The sequence below is a fragment of the Trachemys scripta genome, chromosome 23 (assembly GCF_013100865.1).
Source record: "Trachemys scripta elegans isolate TJP31775 chromosome 23, CAS_Tse_1.0, whole genome shotgun sequence".
Lineage (NCBI taxonomy): Eukaryota > Metazoa > Chordata > Testudines > Emydidae > Trachemys > Trachemys scripta.
In genome coordinates this window covers 13,248,500-13,269,457 of record NC_048320.1, presented here as the reverse complement: position 1 = coordinate 13,269,457, position 20,958 = coordinate 13,248,500, and the positions used below count along the sequence as shown (strand labels likewise).

General features: G+C 48.8%; 1 protein-coding gene across 1 annotated transcript; it reads left to right on the top strand.

The window, feature by feature from the left end:
- Positions 1-8,960: 8,960 nt before the first annotated feature.
- LRRC3C (leucine rich repeat containing 3C) lies at positions 8,961-20,132 on the top strand. Its single transcript, XM_034756287.1, has 2 exons — positions 8,961-9,391; positions 16,138-20,132. Exon 2 carries the CDS (start codon positions 16,219-16,221, stop codon positions 16,999-17,001), a length of 783 nt encoding a protein of 260 aa, XP_034612178.1. The 5' UTR covers positions 8,961-9,391; positions 16,138-16,218; the 3' UTR covers positions 17,002-20,132.
- Positions 20,133-20,958: the final 826 nt, after the last annotated feature.

Sequence of the window (20,958 nt, the reverse complement as noted above, 5' to 3'; positions counted from 1 at the left end):
CCTTCCCTTCACTGTAATGAAGCAGACAGGTTCACCGCCATTTGCTTTTCCTCTTTGGAGGCGCAGCTACCTGACACCCCTCAGACTCAGAGCCCGGCGCATCGCTGTACCGACCCTGATCAGGTGGCCTGGCAAGGCTCGGGTTTCTTGCCGAGTAAATGATACGTGAACGCCAAGCTGCTGGAGGGGGGAGGGTTACAGATGTCACCCTGACCAGTTTCACAGCTTTGCCAGTTAGAGACAAGGGAATGGAGCCTGAAAGGGGCCTGGTTCTTGAGCCCGTTAGAGTGCAGCAGAGAACGTCCCTTCTTTCCCTACAACACGTATTCCTGTCGTGTTCCCACAGAGCTCTGCCAACACCCCTCAATCCTGCCCCATAGTCCCCCCACTCTCCCAGACTTGGGCTCCTGCCCCACAGCCCGCCTCCGCTCTCTCCCCCCTGGGAGCTCCCCCACTCCACAGTTCTGTCGGCGTCCCTCAGTCTGGACCTCTACAAACAAACCAAACCAACAAAAATGATATTTTAGATACTGAGGCAAAATAGCATCAAAGATCGTGACGCTGCAGTAAGTATTGACCCGTGAATGTCCAGGCTGATTTACCAGCCAAGGGAACAGTGCAGAGCTTGCTTTGAACGTCACATTTCACTGGGGCTCTCAGGCTGATAAGGCGGGGATCAGACCGCTAGGGCAGAGTGGGGGGACTGCATGAGGGGCTCAGCCAGTCCCTCATGGCCCCCCGGCCACCAAAAGGCCTCTCCCTGCAGTAGCAGCTCCCCAGGGAGTTGTGCTCAGGGATGGGCTGTGAGTTGGGAGGTGGACCCTATGGATGAATGCTCCCACACGCAGGGCAGTCACACTGTATTGCTTTCAGTGAGGGAGCCCAGGGTTGTGCTCTGTAGATGGATGGCTGTTCCCAGCAGAATGGCAGCACCCTCCGGGGAAGGAGTAGACTCCTTTACTGCCCTCACTTCGGCACACCTTCGGGTGCCCTTGGCAGTTTGGAAGGGACTGCGAGTGCGGTGTCTTCAGCTAAAGTAAACGACTCGGCATCCAGCTCCCTGCGGCTACTGTGAAACCCCCAGCCAATGTTCTGAGGACTGGAGGCTGCAAAAGAGAAATGAGGAGGATGCTAACCAGGGTAGGGGAGTCCAAGGCCATCCGTGAGGGCAATGGGGCAGTCAGGCACGCAGCAAAGCTACAAGCTCAGCACAGCAGATCTCCCTGGGCACCTGAGTTCTTGCAAAATGCTCCCCTCCGTGTGTAAACCCTGCTGCTCCCTTCGCTGGAGTGCAGATAAAACCTTCCCACCCCAGCTGTTTCCTCACCCTGCCTGGCATGAGGCTGCCAAGGCCATGATTCCCACTGACATTGCTGAGCACACGGCCTGCCCCTGCCAGCAGGCTCTGGCGCTCAGGGCCTCGCTTTTACATAAGGCTGCTCTAAGCCCCTTCTTCCATAAGGGGCACTCCTCCACCCTGCTGCCCAAACCTGCCCCCATGCCAAGGGTAGCGTGGGGGGAGGCCCCCAGCCCGGGCATTGCCAGTGACGTGCCTGCCGGCTGGTGAGCCACACGGCATTGCTGTCGCCCCTCAGTGGAACCCACCTCGGCCGCCCCGATGGCACCTTGTGCTACCTGAGCAACAGCTCAGTCAGGACCCAACAGGCTGGACCGAGGAGTCCGTATCTGATGGGAACTGGCCCCGCTGCCCTGTGCATGAGGTCAGCTCAAGGCCCAGCCAAGAGGAAACGTTAGGAAACAATCAGGGGAGGCTTCATGTCGGCGAGTGTAGGAGCTACCTCGGTGGCCTGGAGCCAGGCAAAGACCACAAGTGCTTCGCATTCAGTGGGGTTACACGCAGGGTGAATTTGGTCCCAAGGGAGGCAGGAACGTGGTGGGTAACTCAGGGTGGAAGCTTATCTGTGTGCCTGGCTGGAAGCTGGGTGGGGTTATTTTAACTCAGTGCTTGCAGGGGAAGAGGGGACCCTGATTTCTGCTGATACCAGGACCTGCTGAGCTCATTTCTCCTTCTCTAGGGATCTCTGTTTGGGTCTTAAGCAACTTCCCACCCCACCCCAGAGCGAAGGGCAGGAAGGTGGGAAACGACAAGCCGTGGCTGGAGAGTTTAGAGCCGACACCATCACCATTTTAGAGACAAACATTGCTCAGATTGTGAGAAGGAAGGGTCTGCATCTTGTACAGCTCCAAGCACTCTGCCAGCACATCACAATCCATCTCTAGTAAGCAAGAGATACTGGCTCGGTTAAAGGATGTTCAAAACAGAATGCAGGTCCCAGTGTGTCGCCTGCAGGTGGCTCAGCAGGGAGTGGTGTCAAGTCACTGCTTGGCATAATGCCCTGAGCAGGGTGGCCAAGCCAAGGCGTCTGGGCTGTTCCTGGGCAGGCTGTGAGGCCCGTGCAGCAAAGTGGCTGTACAAAGCCGCCCCCAGGATCCTCTCTCTGTGTTTGAACCAACTAGGCCTTTGTCTACACTGGGGTTTTAACCTGCACTGTGCAAGCCCCCAGTGTAGACACAACTGAATCAGTTGCACCTTACAGCATGGCTACAAATCAGCTGTACGGGGGGGCTAAAAGCCCAGCATAGACAAGGGGTAACTCACATTTCCAAAAAGCTTTTAGCTCTGAGTTGCTGGGGCGGGTGGTGGCAGGGTTTGTAATATGCCCTTGTGAGTTTCACAGTCTCTGTTTCACACCCCACACTTGGGTTAATAACCACACGTTACCTTTCTGCAGTGACTGGTATCTATGCGTTCCCAGGGAACCCACAAACTCTCATTCATTAGCCTTTGCAGCCCTTCTGCGAGGTGGGTATGATCACCCCACCCCACCCCTTTTACACATGGGAAAATTGAAGCAGGGAGAGACAAAATGGCTTCCCTGCAGCCACAAGTTGAGTTGGCACCAGAACCCAGGAGTCTTGACTCCCAATTCTGCCTCCCCTTTCATACTAGACCCCACTTCTTTCCCAGAGCTGGGAATAGAACCCAGGAGTCCTGAACCCCAATCTGCCCCCCTCAGCCCTAAACCTTCCCAGAGGTGAGTCGAGAACCCAGGAGTCCTGGATTCCCAGTCTGCCCCTCTGGCTCTCAGCATTAGACCTCCCCAGAGCTGGGAATAGAACCCAGGAGTCCTGACCCCCAACAACTGGGTAACACTCCCTCCCTGCTGCGATGAATGCAGCAGGGACCTCCAGGACAACTCGAGTAACCCTGGGGGAGAGCGTGACGACATCGGAGAGCATGTAGGAAAAAGCACCGTGGTGGCCTGGGAGCCAGTTTGCAGCAGCAGGCGACAATTCACCTGCCTCTGAGTCAGACTCCTCTGAGGAGCCTGCAGTGGAATAAACAGAGCACACCAGGCCGCCCGTTGCTACCAGCCAGAATCGCAGGAACAATGACGGCCTGGAGTCACCACAATGCCACTACTGGGACCCATAACACCCACCAGGCACCAGGAGGCTAATGAGGCTAATTAGCCCCATCATTAGATTTGGCTTCCGGTGCTAAATAAAACTCCCAGGACTAGGCTCTCAGCCTCATTACTGCTTTCATTCTGAGGCCAGAGCAGGCTGCACATGGCCTTGCATTTCCTCTGATGCTTAGGGGTGGGTCTGTTACCAAGCAGGCTGCTGGGCTCCCTCTGTCTCACCGTGCCTTGTCCTGTCTGCACTGCAGATCAACCCCCCCCAGGAAAGAGGAGCCGCAAGCAGACGCCACACTGCAGGTGTGGGGAGGAGGGGCAGTGCCAGTGACTTCACCTCTCTAATGCACCTGGTTCCTGCCAGTGCCCAGGAGCCCAGAGGTTGCCCCCTCCTCTGTGCAATGGCCTCACATCCTTCTTTGGTGCCAACAGGACAGCTGCCGTAACAAGTCAGTGCCCACTAGCAACTGCATGGTTCTCACTGTGTCACATCCAGTGACTTCTTAGAGCTTCGCAGCAATAGCAAGGCTAGAACTCAGCACTTCTTGATCCAAAAGCACAATCCCCTAAAAGCTAAAGGAAAATCTCTGTTCGCCATACAGGGCCTATGACACACAGGGGAGAGGTTCTGATTCCATCCAGTAGAGTGCAGTGGGGGGACTAATGTTCCGAGCTGCTCAGTGCAATGCAGCTCCCACTGGGTGTCTTTCAAATAAACATGCACTGTCTCTCTTTAGTTCTTTAGGCAGTCATGTTGCATCATCTGATGGTCCTGGGTGCAGGAGGTTTTTTTTTTTTTTTTTTTTTTTTTAGATGAGTTGGGGAAAATGGAAATGCATGATTAAATTTTTTTTGCTCCCTGCAATGAAAGGCAAATGAAGAATTTAAGATCGTCCTTAAACCAGGCCAAGCTCACACAGCTCCTCAAATGCCCCTCCCTTGCTCCCAGGAATGGGAAAGGATCGGGACAAGATTAGCAGTGACCTAAGGGAAGTCGCTCCAGTGCCTTTCACTCTGAAGTTAAGGGACTTCAACTAGCAAAGCAGCCCACAGTGCCTGCAAATTCTGGGTGCTTGTAGTATCCCACGTGGCCCTTAATTCCTTCTAATGAGAAGAGAGTTTTCTCCTAAATCAAAAGGGATGAGAAAAAAATCTGTATATCTGAACTTTAGCAATAACTATAATCTCAGTCCAAAGGTTTGGGGGGAAATTGGGAGTTCCCGGAATCCTTTTTTCACCAGCTAGTAAACATAATAAAATAATAATAAAAAATAACTCCAAGCAAATAGGTGGGATTTCATAATGATATTGATCAATAATGATCACACTCAGTAGTCAATTGCAGGATGCCTAGAGTCAGGGCCAGCTCCAGGCACCAGCCCTCCAAGCATGTGCTTGGGGTGGCACCTGGAGGGGGGTGGCGCTCACCCAGGGAGAGCAGGGCCGCGGCCGGGCTCGCCGCCCTCCCCTGCCGCGCTCCCCGCGGGGGTGGCGGGAGGCTTTTTTGCCTGGGGTGGCAAAAAAGCCAGAGCTGGCCCTGCCTAGAGTAACTTCATTTTACCTAGGGAGGTGGTGGAATCTCCTTCCTTAGAGGTTTTTAAGGCCCGGCTTGACAAAGCCCTGGCTGGGATAATTTAGTTGGGGATTGGTCCTGCTTTGAGCAGGGGGTTGGACTAGATGACCTCCCGAGGTCCCTTCCAACCCTGATATTCTATGATTCTATGATGCAGGGCCTATTTGGGGTGGTACCAGGGATATAACCGGTCACACTGGCACCCAGTCCTAGATGTGCAGACTTTTTTTTAAAGTCCCACAGGACTCTTGGGAGCTATATGACGTGTTCGGTGCCAGAGATCCATACTGGAGACTACTGATCTACCAGTCTCCCTCCACCCCCAGGTCTCCCTACACCTGGGCCATGTGGCCAAGCAAGTCCAAGCTCAGCAGTTTGTGACAGAGGCTGTCAGCACATCAGGGACTGGAGAACAAAACAAAGGAAGGACCTTCCCTGTGGAAGATAAAGAACAAACCTACAGGCACAGCAGAGGCCCTCGTTAGTGCAAGAGCTTCCCCAAGGACTGACCCTGCACGCCTGGGTGTGTTTGCCAAACAATAAATGACATTGAAGGGCTAAAAGGAAGATGCAGATGGACACAGGTGCAGTCTGCAAGGAGATGCTGGGCATGCAGGGAGCAGCAGCTGGCTCCGTCATGGGGTTGTTATTCGGTCAAAGGTTAAGGATCTGCTGCAGCAATGTGACTATGCTTCACCTGGCAATGGTGCAGAGCTGCCTGTGGGATCACAAAGGAACTGGCAGGCAGGCAGGCAGGCCTCTCTCTAGGTGGAACGATTTATTTTCTATAGGTCTATCTATTGACCTACCCGCCCACCCCATACACATCCCTCTATCCCTCATGCACTCATCACTGTGATATCTGGGCACTTACACAAATATGTGAAGCTAAATTCAGTCTGAACAACTGCCTTCTCCACTTTCCCTTTGGTTGTGGCATTATGACATCAGCTGGGTCTATGGATGTGCCCGGCATTTTGTGGTTCTTGTTGTTATCCTTTATTCCCATGGCTCAGCTCCAGGGAATTATACACTGGATGTTTTCTCCCAACATGGTTAGTGCAAGACGACTTTGGCAGAGAAGGAAATGTCTTGTCTTTCTTTCTGAAGGCGGGACAATCTGGGCTTGTTCTGTCTGGTAGTGGAATGGATTTCCATGGTGAGGTGGCCTCTTGCTGTGTCCACCCTGCTCCCAGAGCACTGCCCTCAGGTGATGAGATTTGATCACAGACAGCAAGTCAATGAAACCAGAGGCAGAGGAGGTCAATGGAGAAGATGGTGCACCAACCAGGGGCCAGACTGAAGGAAGGCATAGTGTGTGCTAGCTGAGTGTGGCTTATTCATTATGGTAGACTTCTTGCTGAGTGTGTAAATTGTCCTGGGGTTCAATGCCACGCAAGCCGTCATAGCACCTTGAAGGTTATGGTTATGTCCACAGCTTTCACCCAGAGAGAAATTAGATTAAAAACATAAAAGACTGTTGCTGAAAGGTTGCAATTTAACACCACTTCATTGCTTAGAATTCAGAACAATAACACAAGGGAACCCCAAACAGAAAGAGACAAAGCAGGCTACTCTTGAAAGCAGAGAGGCTCAGCTCACCCCATTGTTCTGTAGACTGACTATCTGATGACTGACTAATCTTAGGCTTCCTGCAAGCAGGACCAAGAAAACCCTCTGAAATTTGAAGTGATAACCTACAATTTTAACACAGTTTTAAACACACTACAATGGTACTGTTATCCCTTTGAGCTGAGTGAAGTTTTGCAGGGTTGCTGCCATTAGGATGAGAAATTGGTAGTACGAGTCTGGTCTACTCTTGGTGTAATTTTTTTTAATAAAAAATGTACACAAAGTCCTGTTTCTCTGAACACAATAGGAACAAACAGCAGCAGGCCGTTTCCTAGTCCCCAAGTCTGAAGGAACTTCAGCAATCTAGCAATCTCTGTGCCCAAGAAGCTCTGTCTTTCTGCTTCCTCTCAAGGGCATGCTCAGAACTCCTTGTCCCTGACTTTCTGCCTCCAGCAAGTGCCAATTGCATCCAATATGCTACTGGCTGCGTTTGCAACTTTGGAAACCCTGCAGTTCACATGGCTTAGCTTTGACCTAATGTGGCTTAGTCTTTGGGCAGTTGCCTCCACTGTTTGACACTCTCTTTGCTACATAAAGGGGCTTGATTGCGCCTTCTGTTGATCCTGAAAGAGAGTGCTCGACCACCCACTGGCTTTAATGAGATCTGGTTGGTTTTGGATCCAAGACTCCACTGGTAGCAGCTATTAGCACCTTCCAGCATCACACCAACTCCAAGGCTTGGCAGAGGGAGGACAGTCTTGTGGTTAAAGCACAGCACAGGCGCTAAGGACACCTGCATTCATTTCTAGGCTCCTCCCTAGATTTCTTGCGTGACCCTGGTCAAGCCACTTATGGGCTGATTTTCAGAAGTTCTCAGCATTCATCAATGCCCTTGCAGTCTACGGGAGATGCAAGTACTCAGCACCTTTGAGAATGAGGCCAGTCGTTCTGAGCCCGAGTTCCCCATCTGTACAATGGCGAAAATAACATTTCTTTTCTCCCACCCTTTATCAGACTTGTGTGGTCAGAGCACTAGGCCGGGAGTCAGGTTACCTGGGACTCAGGAGACTCCCAGCTCTGCCACTGGCCTGACGGGTGACCTTGAAAAAGTCATTTCCCTACTTTGTGCCTCGGTTTCCCCATCTCTAAAATGGTGATAATGACACTGAGCTCCTTTGCAAAGTGCTTGGAGATCTATGGATGAAAAGTGCTGCATAAGAACTAGGTATTATCATTATCATGTAGGGCAGGGACTGTCTCTCACTGTGTGTCTGTGCAGCGCCCGGCCTACAGGTCCTCTATGTGCTACCAGAACCCAACTAATAAATAATAGTGAGATGAGGGAACGAGGTGGAAACCGAGAGATAAAAGTTTCACGAGATGGGATGGAGTGAGTCCTCGAAGGGCCCCTAAAGCACGGAAGGAACCGAAACCCCTGGCCTTGAGGAAATCAAATACCAATATTATTTTAGTTATTTATATTGCAGGAGTTGCCAGGAGCCCCAGTCACAGACCAGGATCCAGTTGTGCTGGGTGCTGTACAAACACAGAACAAAAAGACAGTCCCTGCTGCCCTCAAAGATAGATTATATGAATCTAAGGCTATGTCTACCCTACACTACAGATTTCTGCCATTGTAGCTATGTCCCTCAAGGGTGTTAACGAGGCGTGTGCTCCAAATGCAGATGCAGTTATACCAGCAATACTGTGCTTTTCCCAATATAGCTTGTTTCATTCAGCGGGGGTGAAATAAACTACCAGTAAAAGCATCCACACTTACTGATATGGTAAACCTAAATATAGATGATCGGTAGGGAAACTTTTCTTTCTTTATTCTAAGAGCAGCTATATCAACACTGATATGAAGCCAATTAAATCCACCATCCATCTTGGGTCTTTCCTGACTTCCCCACTTTAGAAAGGGTTGAAAGCAGATCTCCATCGCTGAATGGGAAAATAAGAAAGCAGACAAAGCCTGTTCTCTGCACCTTACAACAACTCCTCTAATCTTCAGGGTTACTCTGTATTGCTCTTGGTACGGATTTTTTTGTTTTGTTTTTAATAAATGTTTAACCCACCTAACCCTCTGCTATCTCTGCCTCCCATCATTGGAGCAGAGGTAGCTAAAATCTCCATCTAATCCATTTGCCAGTATACAGGGGCCAGATATCTGGATAGATCTCTGAGAAAAGGGGTGTTGAGTTGATTCTGCTAAAATGAACCCTGCAGCTACTGTCTGAGTGCTTTGCTTCGCCAAAAACTAATGGGCTTTCCCCCCTGGTTGCATGGAGACACACAATCTCTCTCTCTCGCTCTCTCCAGGCGGAGTTTTCAGTCCCCTGAGGACGGATAGCATTCTCCGGCGAGGAAAAATCCACCGGTTTTTCTCTCTCACACACACATACAGAGTCTCAGATAGATACGCACACCCCCAGCATCTGGGCACCTGCTTCTTTCCCTCTAGCATCTCTAGCTTTGCCAGCGATTTCTTTATATAACGGTGCTGAGACGGAAGGGTTATTTTTTGTATCGCTCCTCTTTCTTTGCACATCTGGCTGCACCTTGCAGCCCCCACCCCCTCCTCATGCGCTGGAAGAGAGACCTATTTCCAAAGATCAGGATCCCCCAGCCTTCAGCCTGCTTCCAGTTCGGAGACACCTAAGCCAAGGAGGGGTACCGTAAAACCAGGAGCTGCTGTGATGCCTGCTTTTGTCGAAATCGTGGCTGGTTTCTTTCTTTTTCTGTCTCTTTCCCCTCTCCAGTTCCAGGACTTTGAGTAGATGCAGAAAGATGCAACGGACTAAAGGTGAGTCAATTTCACTTGGCGCGGGTAATGCAATAAGGTAAGAGATGAGGCTTCGGGGTTGCCTCAGACATGCTCAAACCAAGAAGGAAAGAAAAGAATGAGACAACATTAGATTGGTTCAGGAAAAAAGCGTGATGGGCAGATTCTGCTCTGGGTGGCACAGGTGTGAATCCGGAGTGACTTCCCTAACTTCCTAGTTACACTGATCAGAATCCGGCCCTGTGATCAGTCATCCGGCAGAACCCTCTCAAGATCTTATTTCACGTGTTCCTATACAAGGTAAAACCGAAGAATTAGGTAGAAACCTACTTGGCTGCTTTGACCTTCTGAGAACGGCTTTGAAAATGAAAGGCGGCGGGAGGGGTGGGGAGGGGGGGGGCAGGGAGAAACATGTTTAAAATCAAAAGCGAAAGATAAAAAAAGGAGAAGGAAGGGGGGGAAGTCTGCTGATTGATGCAAATAGCTGGACTCGGGGGAGGGAAGAAGTTGTATGTGTTAAGTTTAGATCAGCTGCTCTCTGAGTCTCAGTATTCGGAAATCAGATGAAATCTTAGCTTACCCAAGAGAGGGGAGTTGAGTGTTGTACGTACATCCAGACCCCAGGAGGTGCAATTTTAAATATATCCCAGGTTAACCTGCTGGCGGATTTGCTTTCTCCTCACTGCAAGCAGGGAGGGGTCTTCCTCTTCTGCCCTAACTTTCATTGAGGTGGGGGGAATCCCGTCCATACATTCTCAGGGTTTTCTTTTCCCCAGAGCTTCAAGACTTCACTGTATTAGGTCCAGAGCAGATCTGACTCCCTCTTCTGGTGATGGGGAAAATGACACCGTCTTTCCTGAGCAGCTAGAGGGCTTGAATAGTCAGGAAAGATGAGAGAGTCATTTTTCTTCCTGTCATTTATTCGAAAGCTGGAAAATCCCCAGATCACAGAGCTGTTGTGATTTATTCCAGCACCCATGCGTATGCCAGACACTCTCAGTACAGAAACACAATCCCTGCCCAAGAGAATTTGCAGTCTTCCTGTCTCCCTGTCTCCAGAGTAAACTGTGCCTTGTCAGGGTGCTGTCCCCCCTCAGCTGTATAGTCCAGTGATGCTCCCCACTCCCCCAACCATGTTCCCTGTGCTGCCGTTGTGTTTTCGGTCTAACTTTACATGGTGAGTCCCTGGAGGAGCCTCGACTTTCTGTTCCATGCACATCTAAGGCGGTAATAAATGCTGCTGATCATATGATAATAGTGGGACAGTTTCTTTCTCTCTCCTATTAGTGGGATTGACTGCTGGCAACGATCTGCTTGCTTGAAAGGCGGGAGATGGGAGGGGCGGGGGACACAACTTCCCTGGTTCATCTCAGGAAATTCAAGAGCAAACTGCCTGATAAAATATACAGAAGTATTGTTCCACTTATCCTGCAGAAGGTTTTCTGATCTGCAAGGTGATTTCCACTGAATATCACTGGGTGGCTGTAGAAAAGCAATTTTCTTCCTGAAGGACAGTGGAATATTAAGGCAGCAGGTATTGCAGTTATATTTGTTTTACATTATATAATATTCTTTCTTTATTTCTCAGCCAGAGAAGGGTTAATGCAAAAGTGATTCAGCATGTCTATTACACTACCCCTTCCTGCCTGTTTTCACTGCTCACAAGGGGGGGGGGGAGGATTTGGCTTCATTTGAACACTGGACAGATTGGGGATTCCAGGAATAATTCACAGGTGCACCTCACTGCTGGATGTGCAGCGCTACGCTTTGCAACTCATCAGAATATATGCCTTGTTTGGTCTCCGAGCTCTGTCTGGCTGCAGGTATCAGGAGACAAAGGGCTCCTCACCAACACGAGACAGTCAGTGTTTGGGGTTACCAGGTCTCCTCTATTTTCCATATTCACTTCACATTCCCCAGCTAAAATATCCCACTGGGCAGTATCTCCTTCTTCTACCAAAGACGTCTGGATGTGTCCCCTTCTGAACCTGTCAATGGTCCTCTGACCACTCAAATGATGCTGAATGCTCCTGTCCCGTGCAAACCTAGGAATGAGGGCCAAAGTTAGAGGGGAAGGATGATGCAGTGGTTCAGATATTAGCCTAGGACTTTGAAAACCTGCATGCAAGTCCTTGCTCTGCCACAGACTTTCTGTGTGACCTTGGACAAGTCACTTAGCTTCTCTTGGCCTCTGTTCTCCCTCTGCAGAATGCAGATAATAGCCCTGCCCTCCCTCACAGGGATATGATGAGACTAAATACATGGAAAATTGTGAGGTGCTGAGATGCCATGGTAATGAGGGCCAAAGAAGGCTCTCAGATGCTGTTGCTAGGTTGTTTGGTCAGTCCCAGAGAAGAGGGAGCTGCAGTCATATCATCAGAGATCATTAAATAGCAACTGGCTAAGTAAGAACTAATATGTCAAGAGATGAGTTTTCAATACTGGTATTTAAAAACACCTGCCGCTGCTTCGTGGCCACCACCACTGCAAATAGTGCTGGTGCCTTTCTTCAGGGGAGCTGCCATTTTACAGAGGTTTCCCAGCAGGAGCTCCGTAAAGTTGCACTACAGCCTGAGACAGGCACTGGGAAATCCAAACCCATCCAAACAGCATGTCTGTGGGGGATGATTATCAACATGCAGGTTTCAGATTCACATTTAAATGTAGAAGCTCAGAACTGGCGTGGGGTGTGGCTGGAAGATACCTAAGCATTGCCAGTTAATTATTAATCACCATCTTTGCCATCAGGAGGCATTGTACATCCACACAATGCTGTTCCCTTTCAGATTGCAGGAATGAAAACTGGGATGAAAGTTTCATTGATCATTGCTAACAAAAAAAAAATCATGCAAGCAAAAACCAATGAACCAGCATATAAGTGAATGCAAGTGTTGAATGTCTGTCACCTACTTTGAGATCCCTTGGGATAAGCTACTCTATAATATCTAGAAATTTACATTTCATAGACGTTTAGAGCTGGGTTGACAGCCCTGGAGACTAGTCATCCTAAGAACAGGAGAAGTCCAGGCAGAGAGTCTGCAAACTTCCACATGTGGCCCCATGACTGAGCTGGCGAACTTATCATGTCTAGATAATACGTAGTCCTGCCTCATTGCAGGGGGCTGGATCAGATAACCTATCGAGGTCCCTTCTAGTGCTACATTTCTATGATTCTATGATGGAAGAACCACCAACACTGATAATTCTGATGATGGGGTTTGCTGTATAGACAACTCTCAGGCAGAAATTGAGTCGAGAACCCCAGCTGGAACAATTCACCAAAGATTGTGGTGGATTCTCCATCACTGGCAATTTTTAAATCAAGACTGGAAGTTTTGCTAAAAGATCTGCTATCATTCTAACAGGAATTATTCTGGGGGAGTTTTTTGACCTGTGTTATACAGGAGATCAGACTAGATGATCACAGTGCTCCTGTCTGGCCTTAGAATCTCTGAATGTCTGCAGTGAAGGGAGTTGTTTGCACAGCCCATTCGTTCCTTGGCGTCCCTCCCGAGGCTGCCAATAAGGGGCCAGTTGCGGTGGTGGATTTCGTAATGGGGACCCTCCGCCCAATGGGAACAGCAAGCTGCTTTTGCACAAATCTCTGAGCAGGCATCAGGGGTTAAAAATCCTCACTCACGACCAAGCTGGGCTGGATTCGAACCAGTGAAATACTCTATAGCCCAACACCGGTTCACCGAGCCATCCGGTATCATGATAACAATAAACTGCTTGGATAGATTCTGTATCCCTTCCACGCGGCAATTAGCCCTCTGTGGGTGGGCAAGTGGGAAGAGGGAGCAGAGCTTACTGCTTAGTGTGAAGTGCGCAGCTACCACTAGACCGGGGAGTGAGGGCACTACATTGGTTCATGGCAGGGCTAATCATGCAGAATAAAGAGTGGGAAGGAATGAGGTGAGAGTACAGGGCTAGCATCCGGTCTGGGTCTGCAACCTTTCAGGGATCAGAAATACCGTATGCCCCTCACCCCTCCACAAGCCCCTTTCTCCACTGGAAGTCCCAGATGGATTCTGGTTAATCAGCCAGAATTCTTCCAAGAGTTCGCAAAAAGAACAGGAGTACTTGTGGCACCTTAGAGACTAACAAATTTATTAGAGCATAAGCTTTCGTGGACTACAGCCCACTTCTTCGGATGCATATAGAGTGGAATAAATATTGAGGAGATATATATACACACGTACAGAGAGCATAAACAGGTGGGAGTTTGAAACCTTCCAAGAGTTCGTTTAGTAACATGTCTTTTCCTCAGCCCCACCCCAGTACAGCCAGTGGCCTAGAAGCACTGGGCCCTTATCACACAGGGTAATTTCTCAGCCTTAACACTGCCACTGTCCGCACAAACTCCTTGCTGAATACATCCCTGTCTGTAGCATTTGCTTCCAGCTTGGAAGTCTGGTTTGCATTTGTCTACTTGTTTTTGCAGACCAGGTTTCCTCTTGCCATTCTGCTGCTGCAGTTTTTAGCAAAACCTCTGTAAAAGGCAGTCAGTTCTGGGAGCAGCGGGGCACAGATCTCGAGGGGCCTGTATCTGGAAGAGATCAACTCACCAGGCAGCCCACCTCAGCTTTTCAAAGCGTGCCTCACCCCTTGCCCCATTTGAACCATTCCTGGGGGACCCCACCCAGTTTTTAAATTCAGTGACTAGGTGGGCACCCTTTCGTGTCGGTTCCTTTAATCAGGGGATGAATCAGGCAACAGTTTCTGTGTCTCATTTGGATTGTTAGTGCTGGTGTGATATCGAAGTTGCTGTCAGGCTCAAAAATATGAGGGCGCTTTCTGTGCAGCATGGAGGCTGGTGTTGACAGGCTGGTAGATTTCACAGAGTGACCCTTATCTGCTGTATCCACCCTGGGAACATATTTGCAAGTTCTGCTCAAGCAAGTTTCCTTTTTCTGTTTTTGTTTCTCCCTTGCTGACGTTCTTCCTTTTTGGAATAAAGAGCTGGATGGAGAATGCGATTACAGCACTTCGTGAGGGCCACCCAAACTTGGTGACACAACGGGATGTATTGGCCAAAAGCCAGCCTTCCCAGTGTGTGAACCAGCTGGGTTGGGGTCAAAGGCAACCTGGAGGCTAATTTTTGCTAGGTCCAGGATCAAAAGCAAATGCACCCACTGAAGTATTTGCTTATGCTTGCATCTTCCTGGAGAGATGAATGGAAATTGCTTGTTTGAATTTGTTGGCATTAAAAACCTCGGAAAGGTCAGCTGCAAGCTCCCACAGCAGGGTGATAGCAGCCCTGTAGATGAATCTTTGTACCCCCAAATCAATTTGTAAGAGACCACAAAATTAAAGAGCAACAGACAAATCCTGGACAACTCGGGGGGCCAATTTTGCTTCTGTCTCAAGTATTTCTGCATTCTGGTCCCCTTGTAGTCTCTGTTAAGAGGATGATTGCCTGAACACAGGACTTTGCCACTGCTGCTTATTCCCCACCTGGAGTCCCAGGGTGAAATCCTGGCCCCACTGACGCCAGTGGTAAAACTCACATTGATTTAAATGGGAAGCATCATAAGAACATAAGAACGGCCGTACTGGGTCAGACCAAAGGTCCATCTAGCCCAGTATCCTGTCTACCGACAGTGGCCAATGCCAGGTGCCCCAGAGGGAGTGAACCTAACAGGCAATGATCAAGTGATCTCTCTCCTGCCATCCATCCCCACCCTCTGACAAACAGAGGCTAAAGACACCATTCCTTACCCATCCTGGCTAACAGCCATTAATGGATTTAACTTCCATGAATTTATCCAGTTCTCTTTTAATCCCTGTTATAGTCCTAGCCTTCACAACCTCCTCAGGCAAGGAGTTCCACAAGTTGTGCCCCTATGTGCAGATGCATTCAGTCACCATGCAGTGCAGTGCAAAGCACTATGCATGTAGGTTCACTAGACTCAGAAGGGGGTGTGCTGGAGGAGCAGACACTGGGCATGCCTGGTGCAATGGTGTTCAGCCTTTATCCATATTATGGAAATGAGAAATTAAATACCCATTTTTGGGCCAAAACTGGTGCTCTTCCTAGGGCCAGGAAGGAGTACAGCTCAGGAGCACTGGCCTTTCAGGGAGGTGAACAGCCCTGATTCTCCTGCCTCTCTCTGCTCCCAGGCATCACTGTCATTTCCACGGCAACCTGCTAGGATGTCCCAGTTCTGACCTGGTTCTGTGGATAGGGCATGGGACTAGGAGGGCAAGACGACCTTGGCTTCTAGAGTCAGCTCTGCCACTCATCTGCCTTTTGCGGGTCAGGACTGTCCTTTTGTTGTATGTTTGTACAATGCCTAGCACAAGGGGGTCTGGGCCAGCGACTGAGGTTGCTTGGCCCCACAGTAATACACATTGATAATAATCAATATGATCTTGGGCAAGTCGCGTCACTTCTCTGTGCTTTGGTGAGATGGGGATCTCCAGACAGAAGTGGCTGGGTGTGGCTGTTATTCAGGTAAAGTGCTTGGAAATGCTGACCACAGATCCAGGTTGGAGAGCCATTGCCCTACAATACATGCACACGCTACTTTTTCAGTGGCTCGAGTTCTGGGCCTGGACACTTCTGATGTGTCAAGGACAGATCTCCATGTCGGAAGCCATAATTCATCTGTTGTGTAACAGGAAGGGGTGCTTGGGTACCACAGTGGTGGGTGCTGTTATGAGACACCAGATGGAGAGAATAAAGGACTGGGATCACATACAAGCCACACTGTTTCTCCCTGTCTATCGTGTTTTATATTTTCCCCTTGCTATCTCTTACTCAGATACGATGAATCCAGCGGCCCGCTTGAGAGAGAGAGACAGCTGATAAGCAAGTGGCCACGTGATTATGCAAACACCTCACCATGCCTCTAGTAGACTGGTTCCTCCGTCACTCGGTTACCATGTGGCTGCTGTTCCAGAGCTTTGTTCTGATGACCTTTTGTTTCCATTCGGCCACTACCTTTCCCAAGGGCTGCTACCAGGCAGAAGAGGACGGTTACAAAACCTTTCGGTGCAGCAACGCTCAACTCACAGAGGTCCCTAAGGACATACCCAACGACACTAACAAGCTCTACCTGGATTTCAACCAGATTGCCTTCCTCCCCATTGACGCCTTTCGGAACTTGCCGGTCCTGCTGGAGCTGGAGCTGTCTCACAATGCCATCGTCAGGATAGAGAGTGGGGCTTTCCGGGGCTTGTCGGAGCACTTGCATTCCCTGGATTTGTCCTCAAACAAGCTGGTGTCAGTCAATAAGGATGTCTTTAGCAATCTGAAGGCCAAGGTCAATCTCTCCAGTAACCCTTGGCTGTGCGACTGCAGGCTCCAGGAGCTGATCAGGACAGTGGACCTGGTTGCTGGGTCCTCTGGGAGCATCGTCTGCGACTCCTCTGCTAAGGAGGAGCACGTTGGCAAGCCCTTCCTCCAAGTGGTCACAGACATCGACTTCTGCAGCGTTTACAAAAAGACCACGGACATAGCCATGCTGGTCACCATGTTCGGCTGGTTCGCCATGGTGATCTCCTACCTGGTCTACTATGTCCGGCAGAACCAAGAAGACGCCCGTCGGCACCTTGAGTACCTGAAGTCCTTGCCCAACAAGCAGAGAAAGTCAGAAGAGTCCTCCACCATCAGCACCGTGGTGTGACTGAAAAACCGCTCCCTCCTGCCCCAACCCCAGCAAACGTAGGACCCCTGGGGGAGTTTGTGGACAGACCCCTGCCTAGTTTCATGGGTAATCAATCAGCTCCATAGACACACAAAGGCTGAAGAGGCTGTTAGTTAACAACAACAACAACATTAGTTTTGCTCTTTGGAAAATAAACAGATAGTTTCAGGAGACCCAGATCCGCGTGTTCAGAACAAAACAGGAGCAAGGAAGGCTTGGGCTCTATCCACAATTCTGCAGAACAAGTGCCAACAGGGCTGTGATCTAGAGCAATTAGTGAGGACTCAGCGGCGCCACAAGGGATTTGGGCATCTGTTTATTGTGTTGAACAACAGAGGGAAAAGAAAAAAAAAACAGTGTGTCTCCTCAAGCATACAGTAATTACTCAGATGATTCCCCTTTCAGACGTTAAACTTCATTTAAAAAGAATTTTATATACTTTACAGGAATCCATTAAGATGTTAAAAAAAATCAGTGGTTCAGACACTCTCTGTCTACTTCCTTCACTCTCAGGAAGGGATGTTTCCAGCAACCCCAAGAAGACACCGCAGAGTCTCAGAGAACAGTGTTGTACCCTTACTATGTGGTCCTCCTGGCTTTTGAGGAATATTGGGAATAGTGGGTATGACATCAAACTAAAGAGATTAAAGCAAATCCCAACTGCTGGAGGGTGGTATGAGCAAATTCCCCCCATAGGATCTTGAGTTAAAGTTCTACCCAAAATACTGCCCCTTCTTCCATCAAAGGACCAGTAAGGTCAGTGGGAGCTGAAGCTGCTCTGCACCTCATAAATTTGGTCCCTAACAGAGATATGAGGCAGAAAGGGATTTTATCATTAGAGATGGATGAGTCTGTGAGGATCAAATAAAATCCATCTCCCTGCCCCTAAAATATCCCCATTTTAGAAACAAATCTGAAATGAGCTTTTTGAGGTTCTGAAATGTTTACTTCATTTCTGCTCGCCGGGACTAGAAATATCAAAATGCCACCAGGCGAGCCATCCTCAGAGTTTTTCCAGCCACAACAGCACATGCTGAGAGAGCCCGTCCCCATGAGATTGTCCACAGACCTGGAGGGTCCCCCGTGGGGTCTCAGTCATAGGTAGGATACAGGATATACACATAGCAGGTTCAGCCACTGGATGGAGGACTCTGTGAATTGGTAAAGTCCTGCTCCGGTGTGTCTCTCCACCATTGGCACATGCAAAGGAAGGGACACACCTTGTGGCATGAGAGAATCTTCTCATTTGCAGTCAGGGTTCCAAACCAGAGATGTGACTAACATTCAATGGCCGAGCCTCAAATCTTACTCCCCTGCCCCAACCACGTGAACTGATTTATAATGTATTTTGGGGGTAGGCTCTCTGTAGCTTAAACATTTACAAGACAGCCCGCTTCGGCCCAAACCACTCAGCTGGCTCCATACGTAGAACCCTTTGGGTCTCCCAGTGGATACTGGGTCATGGCCAGAAGGCATTGCCTTGAAGTGGGGAGATTCCTCACCATCTTGTATCTAATTGCCTCCTGAAGAGAGGACTTTGGTCATCATGTTTACTTTAGGACTCACAAGTTTGTCGACCTATCACTGTGACATGTTGGGAGAAAAAAGGATGTGGTGGGTTAGAGTGAAGCCACAACTAAGTTTCTTTTTCTTTCTTTCTCTCTTTCTTTCTTTCCTCTGTTGGCAAGTGGCCTCATCCCTCACACTCAGAAAAAAAAAACCCAACATCTCTTCTCTATGTTTCCAGTATTGGGGCATAGAACCCCCCCAGCCCCATGTTCAGAAACAATATTTGAATATCTAATAATTAGAGAGGGTCCTGATCCACTACATTTTGGAACTTGATTGGACTATCTCCAAAATTGGGGGGGGGGGGGTTGGATCAGAGGTTTGGGATGGCCTTTGATGGAGGACAGCTGGAAAGTTTGAATCAAGATTCAGCTGCTGTTTAAAGAAAGAAAAGCCAACTGGAACCAGAATCTTAAAATTTAATAGCTGGATCTACCTCTGGCCCAGGAGGAAAAGGCTGTAAAGCTGTTTTATTTTGTTGCATCCAGTCTAAACAGACTAAAGGTAAATTGCCTTAATCTGGCAAGGTCATGCAGGGCCACCCAGAGGATTCAGGGGGCCTGTTGCAAAGCAATTTTGGGGGCCCCTTCCATAAAAAAAAGTTGCAATACTAAAGAATACTATATTCTCGTGCGGGCCCCTGTGGGACCCGGGGCAAATTGCCCCACTTGCCCCCCCCGGGCGGCCCTGAGGTCATGAACCAAAGCTCTTTGAACTCAATCTTTGCTTTGATTTGAGTGGGTTTTGGATCAGGCCCCAAGTCTCTCTCCTTTCTTGTGTAATGGTTCTGACCGCAACCAACCATTATATTATATTACTATTAGAGATGATCCTACTGCAGCAAAACCTGGATTCAGATCCTAATGATGAACTGAACTCTCACAACATTTTGGGGGTGTTTAGATGTTGGGTCTAGGTTCAGGCCTCTCCCTGACAAGCATGAGACCAAATTATCCAGAATCATCAACAACAACATTTGAGTACTGGGGAAGGGGAAGTTGGTGAAATCTCCAAATGATCTGAAAGAGATTTAGATTTGGGAAGCAGCGAAAGTTCACTTGGTGCTCGTGAGAAAATCTGATGTCCCATGCACAAATGCCTTCAGAGCTGCTAAGATATATTCAGAAGTGCCTACTTTTCAAACATCCGCAGGGTTCCTGCATCACGCACAAACACCTTTTGACTCTGTCTGATGCCACCTTTGTGCATTGACAATAAAGATCGTTTAACAAGTTTTCCCTTTACAAATCTATCTGATGTGCTGGAAAATGGAAGGCTGAAAGCAGCTAATTCAGTGACCTGGGTTGTCCAGATGTCCACATTAAAACCAAATGTGAATTAATGAACTGCATATTTCCCCCCCGCCATCAACCCCATGTACCCCTGACATCTATGCTCTGTAACAAAAGTCCAGTAGAATTGTGATCTTCTGGGATGCCAGGTTTAAAACATGGTGGTCAGGGCATGCTCACTGTGTGGGATTATGTCTTGATAACATCTGACCAAATGATGTGCTTAAACAGACTGTTCATGTTCTTACTTTATATGAGAATAAAGTTGACTTTTACTTTGGAGTTTGTGTCCCTCATCTGAACGGTATGAAATGTTGCTCTCATGACAATTATTCCACCTGACCGGCTAGGCCAGGATTGGAGCTAGACATTTCAATGCTTTAGGTGCAGTGTAGACATAGTGCTGGGATCATCCCTAAAGGGGAAGACTTTCCCACTCCCCTGGATGGGGAGGAAAGTTGTGGGCTGGAGCTATCCCTAAAAAGTCACCGCCCTCGGTAGCTGCCTAAGTGGTTTGACCCTTATTGAGCAGAGAAAGAAATAATAAGAACCCATGTCTGGAAGCAGAAGCCAGACACATTGAAATTAGAAATAAGACAAATTTGGAACAAACTCTGAAGGGAAGTGGTGGATTCTCCATCTCTTGAAAGTCTTCAAATCAAGACCAGATGCCTTTCTGGAAGATGTTTAGCCAAACATAAGTTATTGGGCTCAATACAGTGTAACTGGGTAAAATTCTGTAGCCTGTGTTATACAGGTTGTCAGACTAAGTGAACTAATGGTACCTTCTGGCCTTAAACTCTATGAATCTGTGCATCTTACATCCACTGCTGGTCTCAGCACTTTATCCCTATCAGGACAAAAGCAAAAGGTTCTTATGTTTTAACATCAGTGTCACAGTTTTGGTGACCGGAGGTCATTCCACTACCAACCCTTGAGAGCAAGACATGGTGATGGTGCCGTTTACAATTGTGATTTCCAGGAAAGACATGGCAAGATTTGTTAAATTTGCTTTTGTTGCTATTTCTGTTTTAAAGGAAAAAAATGAAAATCTGCCTCGGGATGGAAGGAGATG